The sequence below is a fragment of the Corvus hawaiiensis genome, chromosome 13 (assembly GCF_020740725.1).
Source record: "Corvus hawaiiensis isolate bCorHaw1 chromosome 13, bCorHaw1.pri.cur, whole genome shotgun sequence".
NCBI classification, from domain to species: Eukaryota; Metazoa; Chordata; class Aves; order Passeriformes; family Corvidae; genus Corvus; species Corvus hawaiiensis.
The window spans coordinates 11649065-11674927 of NC_063225.1; the positions used below are offsets into that span (position 1 = coordinate 11649065).

Consider the following 25863-nt stretch of genomic DNA (forward strand, 5'->3'; position numbering starts at 1 on the left):
TCTCTGATTCCTGGTTCACCCTTGGGCCCTCTGGAGGGGGGGTGTTTAGTACTCCTGAGCCAGGGATTTGGTACAGGGAAGGGGGAGAAGCCAATTCCATGAGCAGCCTGTGATGGAGAGGGACAGGGATGGTGGTGAGAGCTCAGAGCACCCCCCCAAGCACAAGGTCCCCTTTTCACCCTTGGTTTGTCCCTAGGCCCCACAGATTTCAGGTTCTCCCTCCCACCGCCAGATTCCAAGGACAGCTTCTGTGGGAAATGAGGGTGTAAAGCAAGGCTGTTCCCAGGCTGTTTCTCTTGCTTTGTAATCTCCCTCCTCCACAGCAGCTGTCCCTGCCTGGAACAGCCTCTCTGCCTGGAACAAGACCTCGGCCATGCCTCGGCAGAGGAGGGAGAGCCACTTGCTCTGTGTCTTGGTCTCCCTTTCCTTCTTTTCCTCCCCATCTCTTCGTGCTTTGCCGTCTGGAGATATCCGTGGGGTCTGGCCTCAAGGGGAATGACAGAGGCGAGGGGAACAGGGATTTGTGCAGGGGAAGGTCAGAGTGTGGCGAGCTCTGGCCCAGGAGGGCCCATGGATACAGGAGGGAATCTGAAGGGCTCAGGGTGAGCTCTTCCCAGCACTTCAACGCTCTACTGAAACCCAAGGATACAACAAAAAGTGAATACCCTTGTCCTGTGCATAGGGAAACTGAACGTATTAGGTGAACACTTACCTTGCTGTCTAACTAGGAAAGGTCTGCAGAGGAAAAACGAAGGATTTTGCTTAGATCAACACCTTCCTGTCCCTTCAGGGAATCAGCTGCCTGTTCCCAGGAATCTGAGCAGTAAATAGCGAGTTGCTCCTCTGGGATCATAACAAATGTGCAGGGACAAGGTGGGTTTTTAAAAGAAACCAGCAGCACAGGCCAGAGGCTGTTCCGGAGGAGAGACATTCCTTTGGCCAGGATGGTTGTGTAAGCAGGAAGGAATGCTCAGGAGTTTGAAACCTTTTACATTTGTCAAGTTCTGTCAGTCACATTTGTGTTGTTCTGTGTTCTCTCCCCCCTGGCAGGAGGCAGACTGTGACCAGCACTCCCTGCTGGATCGAGCTGCACCTCAACGGCCCCTTGCAGTGGCTGGACAAGGTCCTCACGCAGATGGGCTCCCCCAGCATCCGCTGCTCCAGCGTCTCCTAAGGAAACTCCTCCTGGGGGCCCGTGGGGGGAGCAGAGACTCTGGAAAACCCTTAGGGAAAGGCATAGTAAACAACTCCCCAGTTATTCAAGCGATGAGAAAAAATCTGCTTCAAAACAAATAAGTGGGTTTTCTTTGTTTTGTTGTTGTTTTTAAATACCCATTTAAGCCACTTCCACTGAAACTGTCGGCACTTTGGTTGGGATGCTCCGGGGCCGCTGCAGTTGGAATTTGGAGCTGGAGTTTGTGAGGATAAAGAGCTGGATGTTGTTGCAGTGGAGAGCAGGCAGTGCCCGCCTGGCTCTGGGCTGTGTGAGCGCACAGGAGCCATCTCAGCTCCCAGGAAACTTTCCCTTTCCCTCACACAAATCCAGACTCGGGTCCTGCAGCATCCCAGGAACACCAGAGCCTGTGGGACTCCGGGATGGAAACACCAGACCCCATAGGACTCTGGGGTGGCTCCTGCTCATGCATTCCTTTACCATCCACCTGATCCACACCTGGCACTGGAGCAGCACGGGGGGAAGGAGGCATTTCAAACACCCAAAAGAACAAATTCCCACAGGAATGTTCCAAAAAGGAAGGAATTTCCCACACTGGACTGCCAGCAAGGAGGCAGAGCTTTGCCTGGTGCCCGAGGGATGATGCCCTCTTGGATCAGCCTGGATTCACGTGGAGCAAAAAGCCCAGTCTGAGGCTCTTTCTGGTGTTGCTGCAGTGATTTTTGACTGGAGCTGCTCCCAGATGGACAGTTGTCCCGTGGGGAGCCCTGCCTGGAGCAGTTAAAGCTCTGTTCTCTGCAGTCTGTTTGCATTAACTACAGCGAGTCTGGGTTGTGTTTTCCCAGTCTCTGCCTCTCCCAAAGCCCGAGGGGCTCCGTGGGCTCCGTGTCCAGGTGGAGCGGGGATGGAATGAGCAGGTCCTGGCTGCCAGTGTGGAGCACCCCTGGAGGGGGGATCCTGTGCTGTCACATGCAACAGCCAGGACATCTCAGACACAACCACCCCTCTGTGTAAAACTTGTTCCAGCTGATGAAAATGCTCTAAGATGTGTTTTTGCCTGGAGAAAATGGGAGAGTGTGTATTTACTTGTATTATAAAATGTTCATTTTAAACATACATGCTCCAGACTGTTTAATATTTTTTTTCCCTGCAGCAACTGTCGTGGCAAACAACTTCCACAACTGGAAAAAAACCCTTAGCACTTGTTTTTATGGTTCACATTTGCCAAATAAGTCTCATAACTTTGTCAGTGCTGTCCAATTATCTGTTTCTTTATATCTGCAGTGAATATCTTATGCATTTGTGCCAAAATATTAGAGGGGGAGGGGAGAAAGTGATAATCAGTTTCCTATGGAAATCTTTTTTTCTTGTTTTTTAATCTATGAAAGACAAACAAGCTGGATGTGGCTGTGGGAAGGACTGACTGGGATGGACTTGAGGATGGTTTTGATAAAGCTTTAATCCTGCAAACTTCTGTGCTCCCAGATGTGCATGGGGGCAGCTGTGGGAGTGCCCTGATCCATTGGGGGAACTGATTGGATCAAACACCCACCAGGAATTCCCATGCACCTGCTTTTCCAGCTGCTTGTTCTTCTGAGACCTCTGCCAGCCTCTCCTGGTTTGCCAAACCCACCACTTCTGGAGCTGAGAGGATGAGATGCCACCGGAACAGATCCCAGAGGCTACTGCTTCTGCTTGAAATGCAGATGAAGGGATGGATTAGGGATTTTCCTTCCAGAAACAAGAAATTACCTTTTTTAAACATCTGAAATGTAAATTCTGAGGAAGACTCTCAGTGGTGGACATGCTCCTGATGACACAGGCACTTTGGAATATCCTGTGACTGAATGTGGACTGGAGCTGTTCCTGTGCAGCACAGCAGTAGCAGCAGTGGAGGCTTTTAGGATGTTTAAGTTGTTAAATTTTACAGTGTATCTGATCTGAGTTACAGCTCTGACTGCACAGACTGGGGCAAGGAAGGAGCCATATAAAATACGATTTTTTAGGGCCATTTACAAAGCAGATCTGTTGTCACCATGGATTGGTTCAGCACTGGTTCAGATATAGGTTTCTAACATAGCTGCAAAGAAAAATTTATCCTGAATTTTGTAGAAATATTTGACTTTTGGCTGTTTTAATGAGAGGGAAAAAATCTGCTCTCTAAAATGGCCCCAGGTTTCCTCCATAAGTGTCTTACTTGCTTATTTTGGTGACAAATGTTGTTGTCCTCATAATCACAGAGGAATTTGGACTCTGGTGCCTCGTGTATTAACAATAAAAATGACATCTGAAATCCCAGAGCCAGGGATTATAGGTGATGGTGTGAGCAGGAGCCCAGCCTGATCCAGAGGCCACAAGTGGGAACAAATCCCAGCTTTGATATGAAGTTTGCACACAGAGTCACCTCCTCACCAGCCTGGATTTCCGCTGGGAACCAGAGCTACAGCTCCTTGCTAAAGGATAGTTAATTGCTGACCATTATTAATGGAGGCCTTTTGAAACCCAGCATTCAGATGATGCATAAAAACTTTGGTTAATCTCCCCTCATCATCCCTTAAGTAAAATGACTTCCAGTGGAAAATGTGAGCTGGCCGAGCAGTGCAGTGAGATAAAGGGGAGATTATCTCCACTCCAGTATTAATTTCCTCTCTCCCCTTTGTTTGCTGCTCACTAATTCATAAAAGCTCTGTTGGTTCTGGAGTCACCTTGGAAAGCCCAGCAGAGTCCTGTGCCCTGGACAAGGGAAGGGATGGGCCTGGGGCTGAGGTGAGCCCAGGGACGTTCTGCCCACGCTGCCTTGGATGGTCATGGATGCAGAGATGGAAGGAAGTTCCCATTCCTGTGGCCACTAAGGACAGGGATTGGGCTGGGATTGCTGGGGGCAGCAGGGCCCTGAAGGCACAGGAGGCCCTGATTTTTCCTACAACTTGACTAAAGCAGCTTTGGTGTGGAGCTCAAAGGGATGGGAGCAGCCATGCCCTGGCTCAGATGGCAGCTCCAGGCTGGAATATCCTCTCATTTCATGGCAGGCTTGGCTTGTTTCACCAGGATTTCACCCATTTTTGCTCCTACAGAGTCAGTAGCAGGACCTTTGACTCTTCCATGGGTGTAGCTGCACACAGGCTGCTGGCAGAGGACACCGACGGCCCTGTGCTTTTCCACGGCTGTGGTGATCTGTTTATTAGTAATGTATTGAATTGCAGGTTGTATTTTGTGTTAAGCTTGTCTTAGAAGTAATCCAGCGCTGCCCATTTGATTTAATCTCCAGCAATCAGTGTGCATATGCACAAAGATGGAGAAATCCCATCATAAGGCATTTCCCAGGAGCTCTGGCTGCCCCTGAGTGCCAGGAAAAGGCTGAGAGGACCCCTGAGTTACTCTCAGTTTCCTCCCCCTTGGATCAGCATAGTTGAGCCCTGCAGGACTCCTCTGCAGGGTGAAGGGTATTCAGGACTCATCTCAAGCACCAAGTGGTGACACCTGTGCCTTGAGCTGCTTCCTAACTGGAAAAGCAGGAAGAACCCAGCTCAGTGAAGGACTTCAGCCGTATCATAAAGCATCCAGGAGCTTTCCTGGTTCTCTGAGGTACTGGACAGGCAGGAGGAGGGAATTTCATGGATATGCTAAGCTAGGATGAGAACCAGGCCCTCTCTAGTGGTGGCCCAAGCGATGTGGTTGAGAAGTTCAATGTTTTTTACTATGTACATGCTTTTGTATTTATGTGTCTTTCTCGAAGTCAGATGAATCCAGTATTTAATTTTTAGCAGAAGGGGTAATCAAGGACTCAGAGCATTAAATCTTCCATCTGCTCTTTGCTGATGATTGCTGGAAATGAGGAGTTTGTGATGTGAGAACAGAGCTGAGCACGAAGTCCCCCGAGCCCTTGGGAGCCGTGGTGCTGCTGCTGCACCAAGTCAGGGTCTCAGACGGGCCCTTTGTGCTCCTCGGGGCTTGATGAGGCTTTAAAAACCAAAAACTGTTCCTCCAGAACTGGCTGGGTCATCTTTGCCCCCTCCAGGCCTGTTTGGTTCCTCTTGTGCTCCCTCCACACCTGGTGGGTTCATCTCGTGCTCGCTGCAGCCCATGGGCCCCAGGGCAGCCCCGCGGTGTCCGTGCTGGGCACCCCCAGCTCTGTCCCTGGATGATCCATAGGAGCCTGTTTGTGTTTAGAGTTTAGAGTTCCTCCCCAGCTGTCCATCCCTGCCCAGCTGTGCCACCTCTGGCTTTCCCCGGCAGCATTACTGCGTTTGTTACTGTCCCATGTATGCCCTCCCCTTCCCATGTGAAACTGTAAGGTCTGTTTTTGACATTTTAATAAACTTTGATTTGAAAACTGAGGCTCGTGAGCACATCAGGCTGTTGCAAGAATGTATTTAAGGACCCAAATTGACAGTTTGGGGTGTTGCCATAACAGGGAACTGGGACACAAGCAGCATCTTTAGGTTTGTGTAACAAAGGTCATTCCCAGTAATGCACCCAAGAGCTCAGTGACAGGTAAGACCTTTGTTCTTTTTACAGCCAGGACAGATTTATTCAAGAATTTAAAGCCAAATATATAAAAAAATAATTTTAAAATTGTATTTAGGGTTTTTTTTAACTAACAGTACTCAAGGGTGAGTACAAGTGGACTTCTGTGCTCCAAGGATTTATTGTCCAATTGCTGGAGAAGTCAGACATAGCTGAGCATTCACGTGTTCAAACTGCCACTGGAATTCCACCATAGGGCTGGGAATTGGGAAACTCTGGTATCAGGTCAGGAAATTGGGGAACTCTCTTAACAGCTCAGGAGAGCAGGAGCTGCAGAGGAGCATTCACTGCTCAGTCCTCAGTGTCCTGTCACAAGCAGACCCTGAATTCCTGCGGTGTCTCTGTGTGGAGGAACTGCAATTCCATGCTGCAGACACGAGTTCAGCCAATAAATCCTGAAGAAAAATCTGCAAGAGATTCCACCCACCTGCTCCCTGATAAGCCATTCCATGGCTGCATTGTGTTCCTAGTGGCGAAGTTTTCCTGATTAATCCCCAGGCAGGATTTTTGGCTGTCACTCCGTGCTGAGCCATGGTCTCCACAGCGATGCCGCTGCCCCTGCGGCCACTCCCGGGGGCCGAATTCCAACAGCCCCATGGATGAGGGTGGGTGGGGCAGGTGCCATCCCGGGGGACAGTGACAGATCCCTGGCATCCCATGGCCTCGGAGCGGGCACTCTCCGAAGAGCCCCGGGAAGGAGCCAAGGCACACCGTGATCCGTGCTGTGAACTCCTCACAGCCCTCCTAGGGTTTCACTGGAATTCTCTTTTTTTGGGTTGTTTTTCCTGATAGGATTTACGAGAACACTTTTTCCACTCTGGTTTCCAACAATGTGGTAATGAAGGGTCTCGTCCAGGCTTTGTGCTGGGGGTGCCAGAACTCGAGTGTGCTGCAGTGAATCCACGCTGAGCTGGGGGCTCTGCTGGGTGTCACCTGGAGACACCACAGATTCCAGTATCCCAGTCTTCCCCACTGGAAATGGGAAATGGGAGGAATTAAAAATCTCAAAGCCTCAGTCAAAAGTAAGAGTGAGCTGACATTGCCTGGAATTTGTGGTTCAGGCCAAAGCTGGGTGACAGGCGTTGGTTTAGTGGCAGGAAATCTTTGCCATCCCAGAGCTTCACCTGCAGCCTGGCCTGGCCAGTAACACTGGAATGCCTGAGCTGGGAATGCCAGCCCAGGACTGGGAGTGCTGGAGCAGCAACCAGTAATTCTGGAACTGGAGCTTGCCACCTGGGACAAGCATGTCAAACCTGGAGGTGCCCCTGCCCATGGCAGGGGTGGGACTGGGTGGCCTTTAAAGTCATTTCCAACCCAAACCTCTCTGGGATTCTGTGGAAACCAGCTGGGAATTCTTTTTGTTGTTGCTACACAAAGAGAAACTGAGTGACAGATACAACTTTGCTTTTCCACTAATGCCCCTTTTATTCATTTCTGTAACTTCTTACCTTGCGAAGAAATTCTGTAGCCAAAACCAAAGGGTCTCTTCAGAAAAAACCCCAAACCACCCACAAAAAGTTAACCACCAGCAAAGTAAATCTTGATTTTAAACCACAACACAACACTCTCAAAGGATCATTAAACTATTTTCCAGTGTCTCCAGCCACACTTCCTGCCTCCATGATTTTTCCCCCTACAAACAAGACAAGTATTTATAATAAAAACATGTTTAAAAGAGTTCTGAATATGGGAATGAGCCGCTGTTACCTCATAAAAAGGCAGGAAAGCAGTGGGTTTTAATTGATATGATCTCATTAAATTTAAATAGTCACATCTCTATCACATGTCTAATGATTGGGTTTATAAAGTGTCCGAGTCCATTGTTTTCTTCACTGCCTCAACTCCCTTCCCTTGGCACTTTTGCCATTTATCACCATTGCACAACAAAGATTTAGAAAGGGCAGAAAGAAGTCTTCAACTACCAAGAAGCCAACATGGAAAACCATTCCCTGCTTGGAGTGAGCCACCTTCAGGTCTTTATGACATTCTCTGTGCTGGGAAAAAGATGGGGAGAATGGGAGAAGGCAGAGTCGTGGCAAGGCCCAGCAGCTGGTTGGGAAGAGGTGTCCCTGGCAGGTGTTTCCTCAAATGTCTCTGTGTATTCCAGGGTATTTCTTCCCAAACCAGGTGTTTTACCATGGGGGAGCTCCTGCTCAAGCTGTAGCTGAGAAACACTTTCCAAACTGCCAATGAGGCTTCAGTCCTTGTCCTTAAATGCTGCCGTTTCGACCCTGGAAATGATTTCCAGCATTCCAAGAAACTCATTATTTACATTCACCTTTGCTTCATCATAAAAGAAGAGACAGTGAATTCAAGGACCACTGTGAAAGTGCCTCCAGGATGTAAAGCCATCTGATAATCAATGGCAAACCTGTGTCCTGGGACTTGGGAATTTAGTGGACATTGGAAAAGTTAATTTTGAAATTCCTAACTGAGGGTGCTTAACAGGGTGGATTTTCAAATGATAAGGAAAAAGTTCTTGGGGCCAGACTCTTCCATATGGGAATCTATTGGATCCTCTTCCTGCTGATCCACTGACTGTGCTGGTAACAGAGAAGGAGCCAGGGTGGCATTTCCCCTTTCTCCTCTCACTCCCTCACCAGGCTCCACCTTCCAGGTCCCTAATTCCAGTGGGTCTGTGCCGTGTGCTGGTGTGGAAGTGATGTGGCCTCAATCCAGGACAAGGGAATTCCCTGTGAGCCCTGACACCACGGGACAGCCCTGCGTGCCTGATGGACACACAGGAGTGTGAACACATCCAGGGGCACTGAGGGGTTTGGAATCCCAGTGTTGGGAATTTAGGACAGAGCTCCCCAGAGCAGTTCTGTGCATTCTGCCAGGCCTTGCAGAAGGTTTGGGCAGAGAATTCCACCCCAGAGCAGCAGCAAACATCTGGCATTTCATCCCAGGTTTAGTTTCCAATGGAAATCCAGGGAGTGTGGACAACACCTGTCACTCCAGGGAAGGCCCCCATCCTTACACAGGCAAAATCCAAACAGAATCCGAGCCCGGGGCCACTTTTAATGGCTTTGGCACTTGGCAGGATGCAGCTCCCAGCTCATGGCAGAGCATCTCCCACAGGGCACAGTTCAACAACTTCCTCTTCATGGCTCATCGAAATCTGGGCAGTTTGAGCTGGGAGAAGCTCCATAAAACCATCCAGCAGGCCTACAGCTGAAGAGTGGAGTTTGGAATTCAGGAGTCGCTTCCCAGCCCCCAGCCATGTGTGCAGAGATAACTGGGAACACGATTGTTTATTTAAACCCCAGAGAGGAAATAATAAAAATGTTCATTTGAAAAATGTAAACTCATCCATATCTCCTTGAACCACACACGTCACCTTCCGAAGTCCTCTGAGAGAGGAGAAAGGAACAGTCACACAAATCCTCTGGAGCCAGGAGGTGTTGTGGAATGTGGAACATGGGGAATGCTGTCACCAAGGGAAGCAGCTACAGCTAAATGGGGTTTTTGGCAATAGACACTAATTGCAGGGAAGGATCATTCCTTTAGGATTGCTCTGGCACTTCCAGCTACAGAGGAATTCAGTTTTCTTCATCTGAGGAGAGACCTTCAATCTCATCCCTGTCTCCTCCAATCGCCATCCAGAAGGCTTTGGCCACCTACAATGGCAAGAAAGATGGGAAAGGGAGAAAATTCCCATCAAATGACTGAAGATTTTGTATTTCCCATCCAAAATGTAGAAACTGAGCAGCAGCTAAATCTGGCACCTGGGTCTGTAAGTAAAATGCCTCCTCTCTGAGGTTAAGGAATTTCAGGAACACAGAGGCAATGATTCAGGTCATGGGAGGCACCTGTGATACAAAACCTGTGCTAATTAAGGCATGATTACATTTTCCAGGAGATCCAGACTTTCCCATTGACTTGTGGAAGCTGGCCAGCACCCCCAGTGACGGCAGGAACTTCAGCTCAAAATTCAGAAAGGGGAAAGTCTTTTTCTTATGGCAGTGGGGTGGAATGAGATGATCTTTACCATTCCAGGATTTTATGCTTTTCTGGTGTTTCAAACTTGCAAGTTACTCAGTTTTCGGGAGATACCTGACAAGTCTTCCCTGGGACTGCATGGTTTGTTCTCACTGCTCTTAATCCAGGAACTCTCCAAAGGCAGGAACGGTGGCTTGGAAAGAAACCCCCCATTTTATGGATTTCCACCCCAATTCCCAAAGCTCACCTTCTCCGCGTGCAGCTTTCTCTGTTCGTGAGGCAGCGTGGCAGCTTTGTCTGTGGGGAAGGAGAGGATTTGGGTTGTGAAGCTCAGGAGTGAGCAGGGACAGAAACACCTCCTGCAGCTGGATTTAGGGAACTCCAAGAGTCAACATCTGCTGCTTTCCAGAGCATTATCAAGATGAAGGGCAAATGAATGAAAAGAGCAGCTACTTATAAAGGACTTCAGGCAGGAGAAGAATTTGCACAGCTTTCCAACTCACTCCTGCCTCTCTCTGAGCCCCTGGAGGAGGTGCCAGAGCTCAGGTCCATCTCTCCTGGTGCATTACCTTTCATTTCTTTCAGCTTTGAGAACAGCCTTTCAAAGTTCTCCAGGTCCCCATCTCTCGTGGTCAGGCTGGCCAGCTCCTGGATGTCCATATCCAGCATGGGATCTGAAATACAGGTTGGTTGAAGAGAAATTATTCTGGTTTATCAGCAGAAAACCAGGATTTTACCAGCTGCAAATCCCATTTGCAAATTCCACTGTCATAGGAGAGAAACTGGTTTACTGATTGCTCATACAGACAAATCACGGCATTGTTACAGTGATGATTAATTTCATGGAAGGAATTGTTCCCTGTGAGGGTGGGGAGGCCCTGGCACAGGGTGTCCAGAGGAGTTGTGGCTGCCCCTGCATCCCTGGAAGTGTCCAAGGCCAGGCTGGATGGGGCTTGGAGCACCCTGGGATAGCGGAAGGTGTCCCTGCCCATGGCAGGGCTGGAATGGGATGAGCTTTAAGGTCCCTTCTAACCCAAAATATTCCAGATTCCATGATTCTATGATACATTACATGGGAGCTCATCTAGTATTTAAGGTTTCTTGCTGATTCCAGAATGATCTGTCCAGAAACAGCCAGAGAGTGAATCAAAGAATGATGAGACTGTGCTGAAACCACAACAACAAACATTCAGATCTCACATACAGCTGCTAAGAAGGTCCCATCTCCTGGAATGCTGCAATTATTTAAGGACCTCCCCTGGCTCTGGCAAGTGCCTTTATGCTCCACTTTTCCCTGAGCAGAATTCAGGGGCTCTGCGGGCCCGTCCCAGCCAGGTGTGGATGCTCCAAGCAGAACTCACCTGCAGTACTGTCAAGCTCCAGGTTGTTTGTGCCAGCTCCATCCTCTCCACCATCTGACTGGGATTCTTCCCTGTCTCCTGGGGATGGGTTGGACTGTCAGGAAACAAAGATATTTGAGTATCCAGTAAGGCATGAAAAACATCAGCCGCAAATCAGGTGCTTCCTGCTTTTACTTCAAAACCTTACACTGTATCTCAGTGTTACTGCAAAACCTGTTCCATGAAAAGCCACTTCTGCAACACTGGAAATTGGTGCTGCATTAAGGGATTTTTTAGGAGAGATTTGTTGGGGTTTTTTCAAATAACACCATGAAATGACAGGTTTTGTTTTGCCCAAAATGGGATAATTGGGATATAATCAAAACCATCTTGAATGGAGCTTTGAGTGCTCTTTGGCTCCAAGACACAGTGGGGAGGTCCCAGCCACCACCCCATGGATGAAGGGCGGGCCTGAGCAAAGAGCAGGAACCAGGAATTCGGGAATTACTGTTTACTTCTGTCTCCGGGGTCTCTTCGCAGCCACGGCTCCTGTTTGCTCCTGCCAATGTGCTGAGGAGACCAAAGCCCTGGGTCCTGTCTGGAAACAAAGCACACAGTGCAAAATTACTGCAAATACTGGGACTGGCCAGGTGGGAGAGGGAGTATTTCAGGGAAGACACAAAGCACCACGGAAAACTGTGCCAGTGCAGTTGAAAATAGATTTTAAGCAGAAATTTCACATAATCTCTAAGCTTTAAACTGTGTTAGCAACGTTTACTGCTAAATATTCGCCACGGCTTGTGTGAGCTGCAAGAGATGTGAGATCTTTTCAGTTCTTGTTGGAAGTCTCTGCTCTGTTAGGATCTGAGCTGGTAAATTCCAAACAAGGCAGCTGGGAAAATCCAGAAGCAGCATTTGCTGTTCTTGGTGCCCAGGTTTAACCTCCATGGAAAGCAGCACTGAGTTTGGGGTTGGATTCAGGAAAGGCAATGAGAGCCTCTGCTCACACATTGTCCAAACAGGCTGAGCATGACAATAATGGCAAAAAAATTTTTTAAATATCTAATTCAGAACTCCTGGATGGACTTATCCATCAAATCCAGGGTTTCTTCTCACTGCAAGGTGCTCTGGGCTTTCCCCACTGCTGGCCTAGGGTGTATCTCAATGCTATTTTAAAACCCAACTTAAAGAGTGATTTCAAACCTAAACCTAAACAGTCATCTAAGATAGTAAATGTGGTACAGTATTTTAAATTCAAACTGGCTGTATTTTTAAACTTGTTTTATATAAAACTATGTGCATAATAAGTGATATGATGGGGTGGTTTTACTAAGTCAGGTTTTTCTAAGTCATTGCTTACTACTCACTACAAATGGCCTTGCACTGAGTAGTAAATATTTGCAGTTACACAAGAGACTCAAGAGATTTTTCTGCAAATCTTTGTATTTTAGTTAATGTGAAGTTATTGTACCAGAAATAGCCAGGAAACAATGACTTCTGCCAGAAGAAAGATTTAATATTACTTTTTAGAAGAAGTATATTCTAAATTATTACACTCATGACTAAGCTCTAGTCTCAATTGTTGAGGTGATGTAATTTTGATGCTCTGTCCAAATTTCCTTGCCATTTCTCCAGACTCCCATTTTGAGGGGTTGGATGTGTAACTGAGCCCACCAGGCACCCAGCACTCAGGTAAACATGGCTCCATGAGAGCATTCCTGAGCCCTCAGTTCCCGTTCCCTGCTCCTGCAGCTGATGTTGTCCTGCCTCAGCCCTGGCAGGTATTTGGGGCCACTGGCTCTGCTTTATCCTCTTTTACTGCTTTAAGAGATCCCTGGCCAAAGGGGTGGGAAGAAGTGAATCAGTGCAGCTGAATGAATTCCCTGGAAAATGTTCAGCTGCCACGTGAGAGCCCGTGAAGTCCGTCAGGTCAATTAACAGGAACTGGAGGATGAAAGTTTGGGACTTGCATCCCAAAGCAGTGCAGCTTCCCCAAGTTTCAATGGGGCTGAGCAAAGAGCTGGCTTTTGGGGAGCCGCAAAGATGGACATGGAGCCAATTTCTGAGTCATCTCAAGTGAGGTTGGACACTGCAGTCCAGAATGTCCTGGAGAGAGCACATTCCCACACTGGCAGAGGAGCATTAGAGTGATCTAATCATGGACCTCGTTCATATCTGGGATTAGAGTTTGTCCTGTACAGAAAAATGGCAGTGGCTCCATATTCCCTCCTCCAACCCTACAGAACCTCAGCCAGAATTATTACATATGTCATCCCTTCCAGAAAACCTGGAATCTACAGCAGGGATCTGTGAACAGCAACTATTTGTCTTTGGATCCATGGTTAGGGAGGAGGCAGACACAACACTTGGTTGCAGGCACACCCTTGAAAAACCCTTCCTATAAACTCCTTTTATTGGATCTAAAAGTTATTTCAACTTCTGGGCGCAATTCAGGAAGTGGGTGATGCCTTACACAGTGTTCTTGTGGCAGCAAAGCCAAAAATTAGCTCATCCCACTTACTGGAAGAGTCAGTGGCTATAATGGAGCCCAGAGAAGCTGTGGCTGCCCCTGGATCCCTGAAGTGTCCAAGGCCAGGTTGGATGGGGCTTGGAGCACCCTGGGATAGTGGAAGGTGTCCCTGCTCATGGCAGAGGGTGGAATGGGATGGGCTTTAAGGTTCCTTCCCACCCAAACCATTCCAGATTCCATGATTGTATGCTCTGTGTAGTTTCCCAGGTATCACCCATGATGCTCTGAACATGGATTCAGCATGCCCAGATTCCTGTTTCATAGCCAAGTGTTTTCCACTGCCTTTACCTATATTCCTCCAGTCTGTCTCCAGCTGATACATGGTGATCCTTACACATAAAACTGGCATTAACGCATCCAAAATCACAATTTGTTTAAATGGCCTACCTCAATCACATTGATTTGGTAATTAGAGCCAGGCACATTCCTGGCCCCACCTGAGGTAAGCAGCTTCACCTGGGATCACTAAAACTGGGATTTAAGCAAGAAAGAAACCAAGCAGCCTCTTCTAGAGGGCTGGAAATGGTTTCTCTTCTTGTCACAGAGGCTCTTGTAGGGACAGAGAAGGCAACAGCAGTTTAATACCTTTGTGGGGAGGGAAATATGTTATCTGGAGAATCACTCATTCTCCTGCACAAGGGAAAGAAAACTTCCTGAGACTGAAGGGAGGTCCATGGCCTGGATAAACCAAGAACTTTGCACCAGCTCCAGAAAGGATTTGTTCCTGGGAGACTCTCAGGTAAGACTGCTGCTTTGGCTTTTAGTAGAGATAATGCTGCTTTATTTGCTCACAGAGCATCTGGGTTGGTTACTTGATGTAAACTTGTTTCTAATTCAACTGTGTTACATTTAATAATTATGGATCTGTGTGAGAATGATGCATTTAATGGTTAGAGAAAAAAAATCTGAAGTTTAAGATGTTAATAGGTGTGTGAAAAAAACTAAAGCTTGAGAAGGATTGTGTTGGGGCTTAACGCAATAAAAAAAAATAATATGGGTTTAATGTTTGTGCTTGAAAAAAGTTATTCCTGGTCTGCCTGAAAATTTAAATTGTCATGGAAACAGGTTTTTGAATTAAGGCAATGCTGTTGAATTAAGGGTACACCTAACAGTGCTATAAGCATTTGCTACTACACATTTACTACTAGAACTCTTTTATGCTCTCTGATAACTCTTCCCTGCATTTTCAACTAGCCAGGAATTGCAGGTCATTCAGTGGAAAAGCTAAAGTTGGATTTAGATGGCAGCCAGTTTCCAGGATCTGGAGGAAGCTGAAAACAAAAGATACGTTACAGGTTGTAAAAAGTTTTATTTTAAGCAAAATGAGCTCAACAATTTCCCTTTGAAGGCACAGTCAGGCTGCAACACCTTCCAAATATAGCTCACTTCCTGAGGGGCCTGTGGTAATACTTCAATGCTGTGTGGGGCTGGTGCTGTGGAGAGAGAAAATCTGGATTTTTCACGGAGTTTGACCTTTACAGAACACACCAGTGATGTGCAGGAATTTCCCCCCGTGAAGAACTGAACATGTGACTAAACTCTGCTGTTCTGTAACGTGGCATCTGCCAAATACGGGAAATACGTTGTTAAAAAACCACTTTTAGCACAAGTGAGATAACTTGACACCCTCTGACAAGGTTACCTGGTTCTCTGCAATGGTTACACTGAATCAGACCCCACCTTAACCTCAGTGCTGATGAGGGATGAGAAATACTCAAAAAGCTGCATTAAAAAATGTAGTTTAGTAATTCTCATCCTGGTTTCCCTGAGTCCCAGCAAGCACCTTGCAGATACAGAAATTAACAGCAGCCTGTCAGTGCTTTAAATCATTCCACAGTTAATTTTGTAGGAAGGGAGAAGCCACAACAGTGGGAAATGGGACATGAGGGAGCAGAAAGGTGTTGGAAGGTTGGTGGTGGGACGAGGCTTTGTGAAACAAGAAATTTAAGGCCAAGCACTCTTTAAGCGTTTCATCTTCCTACATTTCCTGCAGCAGTTTGTGTGATTAGAAAGGTAATTAAAGGTTTTCAAGTAAATGAAAAGATCTACACTTGCAACCACAGCATTTCCTTTTCTGACGATTCTAAGGCTAAAGTGCTTTTTCCAGAATTCTAACTCCACCTGATAATTAGTTTTCTCAGGAAATTATCTGGGGTTGCCCATTTTTTGCACTGTTTTCAAAAAGTTCTGTGGTTTCCATGTACTCAAGTGGAGTTTTCTGTAGGACAAAGTCCTTAAATGTTTGACATGGCTCCTTTGCCAAATCTCATCTCTGCACTTGCTGTTCTCCTGGCTAGTTGCAAAGTTTAAAAAACAAAACAAAAATCCCCTACAACAAATGTGGAATTTAACCTTCACTTCTACACCAAACCCTCTATCAGTCTTTAGATCAAGCTGGTAATTATAACCTATTTCCTACTAGAATTTGGTGGAACAAACTTTGGTTTTTCATTGCAGTGTGTAGAATTAATGGAATATTTAATTCAAATTATTGGTAGAGTGCAAGTCAAAGTAGAGAGGGAACAGGAGCAGATGCTGGAATGGGAGTAAGTTTTACACAGAAATCCTTTCCTGTGAGGGAGGAGAGGCCCTGGTACAGGTGGTCCAGAGAAATTGTGGGTGGAAGTGTCCAAGGGCAGGCTGGATGGGCTTGGAGCAACCTGGGATAGAGGGTAAGATGAGCTTTAAGGTCCCTTCCCACCCAAACCATCCCAGGATTTTATGATAAATCTCACCCACTACCTATGAGTTCATCAGGACATCAAGGGACAATGAATGCTTGAACCTTCCTATTTGATGGGGAAGGTTCCAGAGTGCTCCAGCTGTGTCTGTACTGGTGCAGGAGCACTGCAGCTGCTTGATTTTAACTCCTGATAAAAACTCCCAGCCCTGCAGAGCTCAGGGAGAGGCCCTGTGGCACCTACCACTCTTCATGACCACGTTGGACCACACGTTGGCATTCAGGGCCTGCACAATGCGCTTCACTCCGGTGGACTCGGGGAAATCATCTGCACCAAAACACAAAGAATTGCACTCCTAAAAATGATTCTAAAAACCATGACATGCCTCCAGAGGTGGGGCTGAAAGCCTGTCCTATCTTCTCACAATCATAAATTCTGCTGCTGGTACAAAACACAGATTTTTCACCTCTGCTTCAGGAGAGGCCAAGTAAATCTAAATTAATGCCTCACTTCTTGGGCTGAGCTTCCAGGTACAATGAACTGTGAGCTCAGCATTTTGGAGATACCTACATTTTTTTTGTTAAATATTTAGCAGGGGGCCTACATTGTTAAGTAGTATCTGAGTAAATTTCATTGGAACAGACAAGGAACTTAAACCTCTTGCCCCAAGATCTTTTACAATGCTGTACAGCATAAAAATAGATACTAGAATTACCTTATCTTCTTTTAGAAAGTAAAGAACTTGAGACACCCATTTAAAAAAGGCTGCAATGCTTGTAAAAAATGGAAAGGAATATTGTAAAGCTGTCCCCACAATATCTATGTCCGAATGTTCCAGTAATCCTAGGAATTACAGTAACTTGAAAGACCAGGGAAAGCATTATTCAGATTTCAACTTATTTACTAAATAGATCCGACACCACTTTGTATCAAGTCAGTTTTCCCATTTCCTCAGTTTAGTCAGCTTCCCATGTTTGTGCAGGTTGACAAAGGGAAAAAAAAACCCGAACAATCCTTTGGATACAAAAACGTGATTGTTTAGAAATCAAACTCAAGTGACTCAGGGACAGGTGCAGTAATTGAAACTGTCTTTAGAAATGAATTTAAGGCTGAAATCATATTTTTTTGCCCTCTGTGATGCCACTGTTTGGTTTGGTATCAGAGTCATTATCAAGAGCCTCAGTTTAGAGCTCTTGTCCTGACTGTGCAAACAACTGACAGTGAGTCAAAACAGAAGTTCCAGTTTATTTGAGATGAGCTGCCTGAAATGTCAGAATTTCGAACAGAGATTGGCTCAGTGTGTTTACAGCATCTGTTGTGCCTTTTGTAACTCAGCCAGAATGTTTGTGGGGTAAATAAGTTACTCACTGGAACACAGTTCCTCCTCTGCATGAGTCACAGTGAATCAACTACCCAACAGCTAGGAAAGAACATGTATCCTAATATTCCCAAAATTAGCATCCTGAGTTGTTACTATTCCCATTATTTAAATGGTAAAGAGCTTGTTCTTTACAACAATTATTCAATAGAAAAAATAACTTGATTTAAGGTTACTAATTTTTAAAGCATTTAGTATTTGTTTAGTCTAAGGGGTCTTCACTTCTGATTTTCCTGGTTTCTGTGAATCAAAAGTGTATCCTGCTCCCCTTGACTGGAAAAAAAACCAAACCAAACACTTTTAAAGGCATGGTGGGGGGAGAGGGAGATTTCCCAGCTACTCAAGATCCAATTTTAGTAGGCCTTTAAAGGGGGAAAAGGGGTGAGGACGTGTTCTAGAAGAGGACTTCACAGTGAATTATTTTTGGTGACAGCAGTGTGCTTGGAGAACCTGAAATAGAGCAAATGTTAGTGACTAATTCCACTCCAACCTGCAAATGCACAGAGTTATCTCATTTTGCTGCAGAGAGGTAAGGTGTAAACACTTTTTTGTATCACTGAAGTGAGGAGATAAGGCTGATGCTGATAAGGCTGTCAGGAAATGCACAGTCACTTTTCAAGAGTGGAACATCACACTTCTAACTTTTCTTGCTGGGTTTGGGTTTTTTTTCAAGTTATAAATGTATGGGCAGCCAGTGATTCTGAAACTGGTTTATTTCCTGTGTAACAGCTCATGTTGCTCTGAAATGTTTTTAATAACCTGCCATTTTCAGGCTATCGTGTCACTGTTTATACCAAGAGAGGATAGATAGGATAAAATAGTTTTTAATTCTTTAAAACAAGAATTTTTCTGGCCTTATGCATAAAAACGGTTCTTTAGATTTATTTTCTAAGTGGAAAATAAACTTCTGATGTATCAATACAGTCCTGGTGGCAGTGCCAGAAAAAGGAGCAGATATTATTTTTACGTAGGTGCTACATAAACAGCAGCTGGATTTGGGAGGAGACAAATGGAATTTCTCAGAGGAAATAACCTCCTCCTCCTCCTCCTGACCTTTTATAGCTGAGACTAAGCCCCACCAACTGGGAGCATTCCATGCCGTAATCATGTGGCACATAAACAATTGTAAGGGGCATAACTTTATTTAGAAGATATTTTTGTGCACTTTTTCATTCTCAAAATTTCAAGAGAAGCAGCAGACCTACCATCCTCATCAGGCAGCTCCTCAGGGCTAAGTTCTACCAGCTCAAAGCCATGCTTGATGCACCATTCTTGAGCTTTCTGTCTATTCACACCTAAATTGGGAGACAAAAACTGGTATTAAACATGCCAATTTAAGACAAATGCCAGCATATTTATCAGAATATTTAGCTGTGTTTTATTCCCTCAAAGTTGTTTGCTTGTTCTGGATTGTATGGGAAAGTGTAGAGTAGCTGGCATGGATCCTCCCTCCACTCACTGTGGATTCCAAAATCAGAGTTAAACTTCTCCTTGGAATCGAGGAATAGAATCAAATGGTTTTGGAGAGGATACCCACAGGACAATGTAAGTGTGAATGAAGACTTCTGTTAACTCTGGGTTTGACAGTGAATTAAACTGCAGGGACATATCTGTATCTCACAGCTTGCTGTTCTTTAGAACCAAAGCAAATGTGTGTGTTCAATGTCCAAATGGTCAAAAAAATGGAATTAAGCAACCAAGTCCTCCCCATTTTTCAGCAGGCTCACGCACATCCAGCAGCAGGAATGCCTTTTAGTTGCCTTGCAATGGCTCACTCTGAGCAAGCTGGTAAAACTCTGACTCAGCTTTAACCACAACCTGCTGAAGGTTTCTGCTCCTGCTCCCCAGAGTCACCTGGCTGTGCTCTATCAGCTCTCCAGGCCAGTCTCACCCACACATTCTGGGAAGCGATTGTTGATGTAATTAGAAAGTCAATTATTATGCAGGTTAATGGCTCTGCGTGAGGATGGAAGTTCTTTGGGTCTCTTACCATTCTCAGACACTCTGTTACAAACCAGGATCATCACTTCTGGCAGCCACTCTTCTGTCAGGGGAAGCCATTCGGAGACACCATCCAGTCCAGTTTTCTAAAAGGGAAAAGAAAAGTATTCTTTGGAATACATCCTACAATACTTTAGTTTTTAACAGTATTAGAATTGAATTATTTAAAGAAATAGGCTTTTTTTATCTCAATCTTTCTGGTTTCTGCTAAACCAGTTTTCACTGCTGCTCATTTAGCAGAAACAATTTTGGGTAAAATGCACGGAATTTTATGTTTAGCTATCTAAATCCTGGCTATCTTAAAGGAGCCTTTAAGAAGCAGCACCAGCTAGGAACAAAGCTGGAGATGGTGAGCTGGAAGAGGATTTGCCATAGTGGCGTACTGAATCCTGAAAACTCCTCTTCCAGCTGGAGTAGAGGAGTAAGAGAGAAGGAAACCAACTACTGTTAGCTGGGAAATTGAATATTGATCTTCTGCCAATTAATAGAACAGCCTAAAGGGGAGAGATGGAGAATCTGATTTATGGTTATCACTGTGATAAGGCAGCTACATGACAGAGATAAAGTGAGAGAATGAAGCAGAAGAGCCTTACTATTGTGCTGTCAAAGTACACAACAAATGCTTGAACAGACTCAGCAATCTCTCCAGTCACATGGAAGGTGTTTGGGACGACACAGAAGTGGATATCTGCTGAATAATATTTGTTATCTATTGTCCAAGGGTAAAAATTCACTCTTCCACTTGTAATTGCACCCACAGTAAGATCATCTTTTCCTGTGATACCTGTAAGAGAGAAGATTAATGAGGAGGAGGATAAAACCAGCATCAAGAACTTAATTTGTCTAGAAAAGTACAGTGCCGATGCAGATCCATCTTTACTTGAGTATATACTCAAGATCTTTAAAAATTCAACTCAATTTGTTACTCTGTCCTAGATTTTATTGCTTAGCTTTCAAAGAGTTTGCTTTCTAGTTTTTAATATAAAATATGGCACAGAAGCTGCAGAAAGCCTTTTGTTTTCCTGCAAATGCCTTTTCAAGTGTTAAGTCAAACTTAGTACCTGTAAACAGGATGTATGGAGAGAAAACCTAAACTTTATTACAACCCTTGCATGCTCATTGAGATGTAAAGAACTGTTTAACTGTGACCAAAACCTGAAGGTAACTAATGAGAAAATAAACCCAGTTCCTACAATTCTGTTGTAATTCCCATTAAATTCCATGTAGGAGTTCAACAATTAAAAACCAAGGCAGTGCTTTGCTCAGGTGCTGTCAAATGCTGCCCTTCAAGGCAGGAACCTTCCCAGGAACACTCCTGGAGCTGAATTAGAGTTGGAAGCAGAGTGTCCCATTATACCTTGAGGGAAAGGCCAGGATATCTTGTTCAGGCTGGATGAACTCATGGACACTTTGAAACACAGGTCAATTATTTATAAAATGGACTGAGTCATCTAGAATTGCCTTGGGCAGCAGAAGAGTTAAAGAATAAAGTACATAGCTTTTCAAGGATTTGTATTTTAAGGCATTGAGAGAGAGTTCCTGGAGCTGCTAGAACAGGCTGTTCCCCAAATAGTCTGGAGATGAATTTGAATTTATCTGTATCTTATTAGCAAAAAGACGGGAAAACCTCCTTGCCAAGGTTGCAATGATTTTTACAACTAAACTGCAAAGGCTGAGAAATAGATCTGGTCAATGAGCACAGCGTACAAGGCAGTGAGAGCTGTAAACCAGGATTATTTGCAGCCCTGAGGAGGAGACAGGGAATCTGAGGGAGAAATGTGACCTTGGAAACAGAAACCTGCAGCCATTTCCTACTTAAGAGGATGAAACAGGAGTCTCCTCTCTGGGTTTCTTAAAATAAAAATGCTTTTTCCAGGTTCACATTTTATTTTATTTTAATTTGCATGGCAATAGTTTTCTGAGTAATTGGGCTTTAATCAGAAGATATTCCACACTAAGATTATCCACATCACTTTGGAGCTGGGGGACAATGATCCTGAGTCACTACCAAACAAATCTGGATTCTGGGCTTTGTCTTCTCAGATGTTTTGAATATGATATAAATTTCCTTTTACCAGTGTTTTGAGAGTTAAAAATAAGTAACTAAATAACAATCAGGCTAAGCTAACAGAATTACAAGTCAATGCCACAACAAACTGAGAACAGGAGTCCACAGAAATTACTGAAACCCAGAAAATCAGCAATAAGACTTAAGGAGGAAAATGGGGTGAGGAAAGAAAATCAGCTCAAAAGTCACTTGAGTCAGTCACCCAGGCAAAACAAAACAAAAGAACTTTTATAAAAGATTTTCAAAAGCTGATATGAATTTCACATTTGCTTTTTGAGTGATAATTTTTTTAGAAGAGTTCATGGACAAATTAAGGTCTCAAAGCACTGCTAGAACGTGACGCCATTTCCTATTACCTGCTACTTGATCCTGTATTTTAAGGGGTTTTCTTTCATCCCATTGTGCTGCTGATTACCCGTCCTTCATCCTGAGATTTTGCCAATTTCCTGTGAAATTTCTCTCCCAGTAAAAATTGATGTTGCACGCTAAACTCAAAGGGCTTCAGGAACTTTGTGAAAGGATTCAGACTTGCTGTGTCTCAGACTGCATGTGGGGTTGTAAGAAATCACTGCACAACAGCCTGATCACTCCTGGCAGGAAACTGAGTATCTTGTCAGGAGTTCTCTCCCAAAAAAAGTTACTTGGAGCAATTAGATTTTTGGTCTTTAGAGTAAACAAGCAGAGACTACAAAAGAAATACACACTGCAACTCAAACTGAGTTCTCATCTGATGCAGGAATTAGTTTTAAGGGTTATATTTACCACCCCAGCATTCCAAAAATTTCTTTCCAAGACACTCCAGATTTTAATTAAAGAAGGAAATTCAGCAAGAATACCTTGGTATCTAATTTAGAGAGTACTGATCAGAATAAACTCCTAGAAAATTAATATGGCAAAAGGAGGTGGCATGTTCAGCTTATGAGTAACTTATGAGTGAGTTAATATTAAACTGCTCAGCCATTGAAAGTGTCAGTGGTTTGCCATGCAAAGAGCCTGGAAAACCAAGTGAGTCACTGTGTGACCACAACAGGAGCGAGGCTTGGGCTGGGCCTCCCTGACAGCACCAGCAGCTCTCTGGATGACAGGAATGCAAACACTCTCCAGCTGCAGCACCACTACAGAGCTCTAAAAACATACATGGAAAAGTTCATGGCACTGACAGAGCTGCTTGGTGTCATTCAAAAACAGGGTGTAGAGCTCAGGGTCCCCTGTGAAATCCTGTGACTGCTGGACACTTATTTTACTGAAATAATGGTCCCAGTGTTACCCATAATTGCTGAATCCAAATGGAGACATCCTGGATTTGTGTCCCACACTGTATAGAAGCATTTGGAGCAGCAGAAGCTCTACAGGGAATTATTTGAGGCCATTTTTGGCTGCTCCAGCATCATCCTGGGTCACTACCTCCTGCAGCCTCCACAAAGCCCTGTACCACATGAAGAGCACCACATTTGCTGGGTAATTCCCCTACTCCAGTTCACGATTTTGCTTTCTTTCTATCAGAAAACCATTTAACAAACAGCAAGTTCGTTGAGTTACTGGCTCAGTCCAGTAACTGATCCTGGCTGGTGTCACATAGCTCCAGGAACTTCCAAACTTCTCTGGAATCTCTCCAGAGGAAAAGGTTTCATTACTTCCAGGCAGTCAGTCACTGGCTTATATTTTTCAGCAAGTTCATTAGTTGTGTCCCTTCTTCACTCACAAGTATTTATAATTTTTAATAAAGCAGACCACAGTTATGACCAATACTTTTGGAAATTATTCTCAGCTATTTATAAATGTCTGCTCATTTTACTGACTTAAATATTGACTTTTAATTTCACATTCTTTCATGTAGGCAAGATAATGATTTTGAAAACAAGAGAGGACATGGCAATATTGTAAAATCTCACATCCCTCCCCATTTTTAATGCTGACTCTTACTAAGGCTTCTGAAAGTGCAAATACTTTTAAAAAACGGAGTTGAAGACAAGAAATAACTGTTCAGAAGAGTTAAATAATCAGAGAACCAGATGTAGCTCTCCTGCAGTAATTTCCCTGTTCTCTCATACCCAAGTGCTATTTAAGCACTTCTAGCACATTGTGTGTCTAGTAATAATTTTTTTAATTATTACAACTTCTTTTTGCAGTTTTTTTTTTTCCTAAATGGAGTAAGGTATTGACCACTCTTCACAGTGTTTTTCTGACGGAATAAACACTGTGAGAACATAATGCCCTAAATGCTCTCAAATGCTCAGCTGTCAGGTACATGGAGTAGTTCCCATATTCTGGGCCTTGAGAGCCACCTGGTGGAATAAACCATAAAAAATACTCCTAAAATTACACCAAGGACTAAAGAGAACCCAAATAAGCTGGGGGGGGGGGGGAGGGGAGTGGTAAAAATCATAAAAGAGAAGGAAGAACAACCACATGAGATAGTATGAAAACTGAACCAATCTTATTTGCTGTTTTAAGCTGTGATAAATATATCACAATAATAACAGACATATCTATGCTGAGCACTTTAAATAGCTTTGTTTGCCCCAGTACTCCATGAATTAAAGCATTCAGAGCACCCTACTGAGACTTGAACAAATAAAACTATATCTAGCAAACGTACCATCAACTGCTTCTCATCCTCAAGCCATTTTCTATTTAACAGGATGAAAACCCCAGAAAAAATCTTGGAATTGGCCTAAAAAGTTCTGACAAGCTCTTTCACCCCACCAAACCCTTCTCACTGCTGCCCTGTCCATGCCAGTGTGTCCTTGAATGTTTTATAGTCTGCTGGATCTGATTTCATTTCACTTGTTATACAAAGGAAGGACTTAAAATGCTGATGGTATTTATTTTAGCAAATGCTGCTGTTTCTTTCAGGAGGATTTCAATGTCTTAATGTGAAGTAACCCAATCAGAGGACACACAGACAAGACTCCAGTTTTGGTACCGGGAACAGTGGAAGCTGAGACATTTCAAAGTGAGTATCAGTTAAAAAAAATTGAACTTAAATTTTAGGACTTTGTCAGATTAAATAGCTTTTTACTTACCTACCTTTTCTACCGGTTTAATTTCGCTGTGTAAAATAATCAAAGGGGAAACCTAGAGAAACCCTGAAGAATTCCTTCCAATTTGCTTATACTTTCCTTAAAAATAAGCAACTACTACTACTATTTTTTTGTGTCGAATCCTTAAATAAGTCAGTGTCACCCAGCTTCTTTGACAGAGGAGCCTTTGACTGCAGATCTTGTACTGCTGTTTTTGTTTCAAAATGTGCTTTAATGAGGTGGAGGGAGCCAGTTCTCGGGGGGAGCCCTGTGCTTGGTGAGATCCTAAGCAGGAATTGCTCAGAAAGAGGTAAAAACAAATCCAGAGAAGGGATGAGGGAGTTAAGTTCCACACCTCAGTGTGCACAGCAAACTGTTCAAGCGTTCCCTAAAAACCAGGGCTGTCTGAACAGCTTCTTCCTGGAATCCCCCGATCTTAGAATTACCAAAAATTCCACCATGGTTTCCTCTACTATCAGAACTTATTCTTGTGTTCCCTTTTTGAGCCATAAAAATGGCAACTGGTTTCCAGGAAAACCACTTCCTACAGAATGAATTCTATGTACTTAGTACGAAGTGTAATCTGCAATTCTAACAACTGCAGAACAGACAGAATTTTTAGCTTTCCCTTTTAGTCCTTCCGCATTGAGGAATCGATGAATTATTTCCTTAAAGCACTAAGGAGGCTCCTGACACCCTCTGCAAGAGCTCGGGGGCTGCGTGGCCGCCATGGGGCTGGTGCCTGAGGAGAGGATTGAGACCCTTGAGGAGAACTGCGACCTTGATGGGAAAAATGCGACCCTGAGGGAAGAACTGAGATTCTGAGGGGAAAATCTGGACCGTGAGGGGATGGCGGCGAGCCCTGAGGGGGAAAACTGAGACCGTGAGGGGAGAACTGCGATCCTGAGGGGAGAAGAGCCCCCGTGAGGGCCGGGGCTGGAAGAAGCCGCTGCCAGCCCTATTCCCGCGGGCGCGGGCAGGCCGCGGCCCCTGGTTCCGCCCGCTTGGGCGCCGCGGCGGCCCCGACTCACGTTTGACGAGCTCCTCGGGCGCGAAGCCCGCGGCACAGCTGGTGAGCAGCGCCAGCGGCCGCGCTCCCGCCGCCATGGCGCCCGCGCCGCGCCCCTTCCGCCGCGCCGCTACCACCGCTCGCGGGGGGGGTGGCCGGGGGAGGAGCCGGGCGGAACCAGGCGGAGCGC

At 45.0% G+C, this 25863-nt stretch overlaps 2 protein-coding genes across 4 annotated transcripts in view; one reads left to right on the plus strand and one right to left on the minus strand.

Annotated features, from left to right (window-relative positions):
- SMAD3 (SMAD family member 3) overlaps window positions 1-5511 on the plus strand; it is a 68208-nt gene extending 62697 nt beyond the window's left edge. For both annotated transcript variants that reach the window (XM_048317179.1, XM_048317178.1), the window contains exon 9: window positions 1051-5511. In XM_048317179.1, coding sequence (XP_048173136.1) covers window positions 1051-1174 — 124 coding nt within the window. In that variant the 3' untranslated portion in view covers window positions 1175-5511. The remainder of the gene's footprint in view (window positions 1-1050) is intronic.
- Window positions 5512-5528: 17 nt separating this feature from the next.
- Window positions 5529-25808, minus strand: AAGAB (alpha and gamma adaptin binding protein). 2 transcript variants are annotated; one of them, XM_048317180.1, is made up of 10 exons: window positions 25696-25808; window positions 20167-20357; window positions 19563-19659; window positions 18778-18867; window positions 16438-16521; window positions 11499-11581; window positions 11005-11098; window positions 10213-10317; window positions 9891-9940; window positions 5529-6673 (listed from the first exon to the last, which is right to left on the minus strand). In XM_048317180.1, exons 1-10 carry the CDS (start codon window positions 25769-25771, stop codon window positions 6497-6499), a joined length of 1047 nt encoding a protein of 348 aa, XP_048173137.1. In that variant the 5' UTR covers window positions 25772-25808; the 3' UTR covers window positions 5529-6496. The 2 variants fall into 2 exon arrangements, with proteins under 2 accessions (XP_048173137.1, XP_048173138.1); XM_048317181.1 differs by lacking the exon at window positions 5529-6673 and adding an exon at window positions 7102-9321.
- Window positions 25809-25863: the final 55 nt, after the last annotated feature.